This window comes from Gossypium raimondii, chromosome 11, assembly GCF_025698545.1.
Source record: "Gossypium raimondii isolate GPD5lz chromosome 11, ASM2569854v1, whole genome shotgun sequence".
NCBI lineage: Eukaryota > Viridiplantae > Streptophyta > Magnoliopsida > Malvales > Malvaceae > Gossypium > Gossypium raimondii.
Genome location: NC_068575.1, coordinates 57,777,057 through 57,785,278, shown reverse-complemented (window position 1 = coordinate 57,785,278; position 8,222 = coordinate 57,777,057). Strand labels below are relative to the sequence as shown.

Sequence of the window (8,222 nt, the reverse complement as noted above, 5' to 3'; positions counted from 1 at the left end):
TAAATGTTATTACACAAATTGCGCCACCCACATTGTTTTTATATCTATACTTATACTGTTATTTAAGTGTGTACTTGAGTTTGTGTTAAGGTATTCAAGATCGTACTAATAAGTGTACAATTTTCTCTCGGTAATCTGGTATGTACCAATATCATTATATTTTGGTGTACCGTTTGATTCATCGATATTTTTAATATATATATAATATAATATAATATAATATATATTTAAATAAATATGTAGACAACAATTCGTATATTAAAATATTATTTGAAGAACTATACTGAGCATTATACAGGATTTATATAATTTATTTAAATAATAATTATTTAAAGAAAGGTAAATCTATATATTTCAATTAACAATTTCCATTTAAAATTGAAATTTGTAATATATTAAAATAAAATTGTGTTTAAATTATTTAAAATTTGTTTTGTAAATAAAATAAAAATAAAAAATAAAGCTGCGACAACTTGAGTTCGTGTAGCTTATATATATATATATATAATTTGATTGAATTAATGCAATAAATTAACTCGATATCGATTCAAGATTGATGACAACATAAATAATTTAATTTAATTTTTAATTTTAATAACGTACATATTTCATGTATTATTATTAATTAATTTTAAATAATAAATTTAATTATTTATTGTATGTTATTTTAAATTTACATTTATATTATAAATTTATAGTTTTAGATGTATTTCTAATAAAATTCAGAACTTTTAATAACTTTTTATTTTTAAATAGTTTTAACCTTTACATTATCTTGCCACTCAATCCAAATTGAAGAGGTCAGAAACTTTAGGAAAAAATTAATTTTAAGAACTTAGCTGATTATTAATTTTCAGTTTAAATCTCAATTATACGTTTGTTTTTTATTATTAAGAACTCAATTTAATTAATTTATTTATTTTACTATTGTTTTTTTTAACCATTTAAGCCAAATATTAAAGAACGGAAGGAAACTTTATTTGCGCTTGCGTTCCAGCATTAGTTATACAAAATCCCTTATATTTGGACATTCTTGCCGGCCTTTTCACTTGGCCTAAAATTCCTCCAAACACGTTTTTTTGGTTATACGTTTTTCTCATCCACTTTCTCAAAGGAAATGGGCGCTTACTGTGATGAAAATCTCTCTTTCTCTCCGGCTTGTAATTTGTCTCCTTCTCACGACCTCCGGCTCTCCAAACACGTCCACGACAACGTTCACGGCAACATTTATCTCGATCCTGTATTTCATTTTCACTCTCCCATTTTTCCTTTTTCTTTTACTTTTTTTTTTCTCATTTTCAATGTTTGTTTTAGCGAAGTGCCCTATATGTAAGTACAAAAATTCAACAGAAATGTTTTGTTTGATTCTTAATTTGGAATTGTGATTTTTTTTTCACTGTTTCGATATGCTAAATCAGAACTCACAGTAATATGACTATTATTGTGCTTTTATTTTTGTTTTTCTTTCTTCGTTGACTGGAGACTGAGAGCGAGGACTACAACAGTAGCTGAGTTTTGCTCTTTTGATTTTTGTGTGTGATTATTGTAATTATTGTTTTTAATTTTCTGTCCGGTCGCAGCTCTCTTTGAAGTTTATTGACACCGAGCAATTTCAAAGGTAAGTGTGTACTTTTATTTTATTATTGGTTTAGCTTCAATTCAGATCTCATTTATTGTTTTTTCGATTTTTATGATACAGGCTCCGTGAGCTGAAACAACTTGGTAAAGTTCATTTTCATGTTCTTTTTCCACTTTTTTTTTTTCTGTGAGAATGGGTGTTTAGGAACTGTGAATTGTCTTGAAATATATGCGGTTGAGATGGTTGATTTATTATCAAGCATGCAATATATATCACTGTCGTGACAAGTTTTTATAGGATATATTTGAAATGGTTACGAATTTATATCCCTGTTACATGGAAAAGTAGGAACTTTTATGATCTTTCAACTATTTATCTATGTTTTTATATGGGATGATGAATATATCACATGCTTCAGAAAAGGATAAACGTGGTGAAAAATATCGATTCACCATAAAATTGATTTGAGAACTGGCGTTTTCTTCATTTGTATGCTGTTTCTATGTTGGAATGGATGAAGGGTGGGACGCTTGGCCTCTATCCTATAGTAAAAGTATCTGTTTTTTACATTTATTTATTAGCAAACAACAGTGATATTATGCTTTATTTTGTTGTTTTCTTGTCAGTTGCATTTACTGCTGTTAGTAAAATAGGATTCTCTTCATAGGATCTTAGTTTCTTCACTTGTATTAGACTCAACAATGGCTTGCATTGCATTGGTGTTGATTTTACCTAAATTTATGCAAGGTTTCTTTATTTAGTTTGCTATAATTCTCTGAGCTCACATGTAAGGCCGTAACTTGCTGATTGGCTAACTATTAATATGTTTCAGGATTGGCACACCTGGTTTATCCAGGGGCTGTACATTCCAGGTTTGAGCATTCTCTTGGTGTGTATTGGCTTGCGGGTGAAGCTATGCAAAAGCTCAAAACTTATCAGGTATAGAGCTGTTTTTCTCTTGTTACAATCTACCATGTGTTATTTATATATACTAAGATCCTTTTGTGTAGGGTTTGGAGCTTGGTATTGATCGATTTGATGTTCAAGCAGTGAAAGTTGCAGGTAAAAGCTTGTGTTCCTGAAAGGTGCTTCTCATTTCAATTGAATCGGGTCTTTATAGATTTTGTTCCTTCAATTTCAGGACTTCTACATGATGTAGGCCATGGACCTTTTAGCCACTTGTTTGAACGGGAATTTCTCCCCAAAGTTCTTAATAGCTTCAAATGGTAAATGTTGAATATTTTTATATGATGCATTATTAACTTCTAATCTTAAAAAAATTGATCACCCAGTGATTCCTCGTGTATGTACCAGTCTGATGACTTTTGCATAAAATGATATTTGATAGTTGATCAGTACTTACTTTTCTTTTTGGCTTAGGTAATGTTAGGTGTTGAAAAATATGGTTTTCATCCATTTAACATCATATCTGTATTTTCTAGGGCTCATGAACAAATGTCAGCAGATCTGATTGATCATATTGTTGATGTGCACCATATCGATGTTGAATCTGAGATGATTAAAAGAGTCAAGGTAAGCTGATTTTATTAGGAGTTTGTTCATACACGATCTTTTTGCCTTTCCTGGTCCTGATGTTGCAAATATTCCCAAATAAACCTAGAAGTGTGAGAAGCTAGATACTAATAAATCCTATGTTTTTGAATTCTGAGCCATACTTAACCTTATGATTTCTTTCTTTAATTCTCTATTTGTAGCTAGTAAGCAGAACCAGAAACTTTATTGATGTCTACCTGTTTATTTTCTTCCTCCATATATCCTAATAATTTCTGCTTGCAACTTTTGCTTTGCTCTGATCCTTATGTTTATAATAAGAATTAATTTTCATCCATGTTAATTTATTTATTTTCCAGGAAATGGTACTAGCTAGCTCTGAGTTTGCACTGCCAAAAGTAAGTGTTTTGTTTCTAACACCCATTTTGTAGGGCACATGTTGATCACTGGATTTTTTATATTTTGCTCCAGTATGAAGTACAGACATTCTTTGTTTCTTTGCTTTATCTAACACATACACTATTTTGTGCTTACTTTGAAGAGTGCAAAGGAGAAGCAATTCTTATATGATATTGTTGCAAATGGTCGGAATGGAATTGATGTGGATAAGTAAGTGAAACTTAATTATTTGTCTACATTGGCCTTCCAGTTTGAATAAAAAAATTTAACAGCATGAAATTTTACTTGTGTAGGTTTGATTACATTGTCCGCGACAGTCGAGCTTGTGGCCTAGGATGCAGCTTTGATTTCCACAGGTTTTTGTTAAATCTTCCTAGGCATTTAGCTTATAGTTTCTGTTATCAATAGATGTATTAAAAAGCAAAAGAATAAAAGTTAGAAGATTTCTTTTGCCAGCATTATATACATGCTACACCACCTGCAGGTTGATGGAGACTATGCGAGTTTTGGGTGATGAGATCTGCTATCGTGCTAAAGACTGTTAGTATCATCTGTTTCATTTACTTGCAAAATACATGTTTAGTTCTTTTAGTGTTTTTTTACTCCTCCTTAATAATGGTAATGGGTGCTCTTGCTAGATCTTAGCATCCACAAGTTATTTGCTACTCGTGCTGATCTTTATCGAACTGTGTACACCCACTCTAAAGTGAAGGTATTCACAGAGTTAACTCTGGGTTCTATATTGTCTCATTCAAACGTCTTTTTTACATTGTTGTTTTTTCTCCTCTTTTTCTTTTGTGTAATTAGTTGTGTAGGCGTCTTATCTGAAGTGGTGAGGTCTGATTTCATTTTTATTGCAGGCTGTTGAGCTAATGATAGTAGATGCTCTTTTAAAAGCTAATAGTTATCTAGAAATCTCTTCTTCCATTCAGGATCCTTCTGAGTACTGGAAGGTTGGACAACATGCTTAGCATTCTTTTGAGTTGCTAAAAATTTGGAGTCCAAATGTATAACATGCTTTGTATTCTATTCTTTCTTTGAATCCAGCTAGATGACACAATAATCAAAACTATCGAGACAGCACCAGATGAAGAACTCCGAGAATCTAGAGATTTGATTCTGCGCATTCGTAGGAGAAATTTGTATCAGGTGGAAAACCTTTGCTTACTTTCACTTCATTTTTTTGTTTTGATCATGGTAGCTTGCAAACAAACATGCTATTATTTTTTATTTTTTTTAAATATGTGAAAGACGAAATTTACTGTATATTGTGTTATTTTCTGTGGCAGTTCTGTAATGAGTATTCAGTTCCAAAAGACCAATTGGAACATTTCAAAGATGTCACTGCACAAGACATTGCTTGTTCCCAGGTCTGTTGTGATATTTTTTTTTTCCATTTACATTTGCATGATCTTATGCATCTGTTCTTAGCTAAACAATTGAATAGTCTCCAATACTGATACAAGGCAATTTTATTTTAATAGAAAAATGGGGGAGTACTGCTGCAAGAAGATGATATTGCTGTTAGCAATGTCAGAATTGATTTGACTCGTGGAAGGCAAAATCCTCTCGAAAGGTATCATGAGCCGCTTATGCTCAATTTGAAGAGGCAAATATTTTCCTTGTTTTTCTAGGTTTCATCTTTGACTATTGTCTTTGATACTTTTTTTTCTTGTTCATTTTTGTTTCATTTCTACTCTTGCAGCATCAACTTTTTCAAGGTACTGAAAATCACTTACCTTGATTTTATTTTTTATTTTTCCTGTTTGTCTGGCTTTGTGGCCTAAAATGTAAGGTACTCACCTTATCCTTTTACTTGCTCTACATTCATGCCTAGACTTAAACATTGAATTTCATTCTGCTACTGGAAGAAGAAAACCTAGGCTGGATGGTTATTGACATTTGAAATGATTCAATATCACTTCCCTAACCGAAGAAGAAAATGCTAGGCTGGATGGTTATTGACAATTGAGATTTCTATTTGGTTTCTGTCAATAATGGGTTTCCTTTTTATTTTTCTGTTATTTTTCCATAATATTTTGATTGTTGGATAGTAGTAAATACACAGGAGATACTATTAGCATATGTGATAAAATTGTGCTGCCTTTTCAATGGCGATGCAAACATAAAAGTTTGACCTATATTAGCTACTTAAGAGAGGAAATTCCTCACTATGTTGCTCTGATTCTTCATTTTGCTTAAGTACCCGTGTCTGGTGTATATCTGGATATGCAGTATAGAATATGATCCTCCAAAGACACTCATAATGCATAGAAATCTTAAAAAAGAATTAAACATACTTGTGTCAGACATAAACTTGTGTTCAGGTGTCTACACCTGAGTAACATAGATTCCTAAATTATGTAGTCTGGATCCTGATACTGTTTAGGCATTTTGAGTCGTTTCCTTTGTATGTACTAGTTTCTGACAGGATTAATTATCTGGCCAGGATTATGAGAGTCAGGAGAAGTTCCCCATACCACATGAACGCATCAGTCACTTGCTGCCCACATCTTATCAGGATATGATAGTGAGAGTGTACTCGAAGAAACCTGAATTGGTTGGTGAATTCAAATGATATTATTATTTCCTTGTTATATTTCTCTTTTCCATTATATTTGTGACCATAGTTTGTTCTTTTTGATTGTACTCATGAACAGGTAGCAGCTGTCTCTGAGGCATTCGAAAATTTTCAACTAAAAATCTACGGAGTTAAAGCTCAAGTGCATGCTACACCTGAGAAGAAGAAACGGCGCTTTTAAGGCTGCATGGTGTTGATTGTTTCTCCTTGTTACTCCTTTTTTGTCCAAAATATATATAGATTATATTTTCATTTGCCACATGCAAAGTAAATGCAGTTCAAAAGTTATACTACTAGATTGTTGTTATGATAAAAGCCATTCTAGTTTTCACTCAACTTGAAAGAGAGAATAGTGTCATCAAATGAACCGTTTTGTATAGTTGGTCATTTGCTTTTTGGGGCTTTGGGTGAGAAATATCAGCTTTTTGCTTTTGAACTGAATTTATAATTGCCTTGAAAAAGTGCAAGTTTTTGAGCTATCAAACTTGCTGCTTCCAATATGATGCTTTTATTAAGGTCTACAGGGTTTATGGAGTGTTGTATATTTTACGCACTGCACTTTATAAATGAAGTTCTCACATTGCACCTTTAGCATATGACTATTTTTTTGGTTGAGCACTTTGAGCTTGACAAATATAAGCACAACATCCAGTTGATAGAGTGAAAGTTCAAGGCAGGTTGAAAATGCCAATATCTGATAAATTTCAGTGAATGGCATGGCGCACTTTAGAGAAGTAGGTTTCTTCCTTTTGCCAGGTAAGAGCATACAAATGTTGACAGAATGGCGCACTCTTTATCTAATTCTACGTTAATTTCTTCATGATGTATGCAGAGAAAACTCAGAGCGGTAATTGTTACAATTCTGGATAGCAACATGGTACCAATCTTGGTTTAATATACTTGTATTGCTTCAGTAGATTGAAACACTGAGTTCTGCCATCAAATGAGCTCGACAAGAGCATGTATATGGTAAGTACTTAGATTCAAGACTGGTATAATATATAAGTTTGTGCCCGACTTGGAATATTTTCAAAATTTTAAATCAAATCTCATACCTATGTTCGAATATGTCGACACAAGTGTTGGATACAAGTCCTTTGGAAAACCAAAGGTTTTGGATACATAGGTTACTACTGTTATGTTATTTTATTGAGTAAATGTTCAGTTCTTTTTCTTCTTATTCATTTTGATTATATGATCGTGTGTTCTTGTTTTGGGCGAAGTATTACATATATGTCTAGTAAAAGGAGTCGTGGAAAGTTTGACGCTTGGGGAAAGGATAAGGCTGTGGAGCCACCCTGGTAGGCGGTGGCTGGTCTCTAATTAATTTCCCAGTTACCCCGAGGAAAATTGGTGAGACAATTAGGGGCCTTTTCCCTGGCCCTGTGAATCTATGACTCCCCTTCCAGGCCCCTCCATAAAAAAAAACCCCTACTGTTTCTTTTTGATGTTTTGCTTAATTAGGTTGCATTAAGTCAATAAAGGTGAAACTTCACGTGCTTCATGAGGTTTGAGCTTGCCATAATTAGTGATAAAACTCATGGGAAAGATAATGGTTTAGGGGTCACTTTCCATTTTTAATTTTCTTTGTTTTATCTCGATCTGCCGCACTTGTTATTACATCCTCAAAGGGCTTAAGCTATATTTCCTGTAGATTTTTACCAATTTTACCCAGAATATATGGAATTTTTTTTAAAGTTAGAGACGGTTTCAGTAAATATATTGATTGGGTTGGTGTAATTTAGCAATTGAATTCTCAATTTATTTTTTATTTTTTAAATATATTTTATATAAAAATTCAAGTACATAAGAATTTGAATCTAAAAGGTTATCATTTTCAATATATCAATTTTATCATTTAAAATATGATTTTATTTGTTATTTATATTTTTTTATAAATAGATTTATTATATAAATTTTAGTGAGACATAATTTAGTATTTATTACATTTCTTTGTTGGTCTTGACTTTGTTGAAATCATCATTATATTTTAAATGATGATTTCTTTTTGAACAAAATATTTAATTACTCTAATGACTTATTTTTAATAAAGAAAAGGTAATTTTACTTATTTTGAAGGGGTTTTATTTTTACTAGAATTTTTATATTTTTATTAACTATTCTTTATTTTATGTTTTATTATTATAAAAA

General features: G+C 31.7%; 1 protein-coding gene across 1 annotated transcript; it reads left to right on the top strand.

The window, feature by feature from the left end:
* Nucleotides 1-1,015: 1,015 nt before the first annotated feature.
* Nucleotides 1,016-6,592, top strand: LOC105802441 (uncharacterized). The gene is made up of 19 exons (XM_012634080.2): nt 1,016-1,240; nt 1,581-1,618; nt 1,700-1,722; nt 2,412-2,518; nt 2,590-2,641; nt 2,721-2,805; nt 3,022-3,112; nt 3,451-3,489; nt 3,633-3,700; nt 3,784-3,846; nt 3,975-4,030; nt 4,129-4,202; nt 4,351-4,443; nt 4,538-4,639; nt 4,780-4,860; nt 4,975-5,066; nt 5,196-5,211; nt 5,940-6,050; nt 6,151-6,592. The coding sequence occupies exons 1-19, from the start codon at nt 1,118-1,120 to the stop codon at nt 6,250-6,252; spliced, it is 1,416 nt and encodes a 471-aa protein (XP_012489534.1). The 5' UTR covers nt 1,016-1,117; the 3' UTR covers nt 6,253-6,592.
* The last annotated feature ends 1,630 nt before the right edge of the window (nt 6,593-8,222 follow it).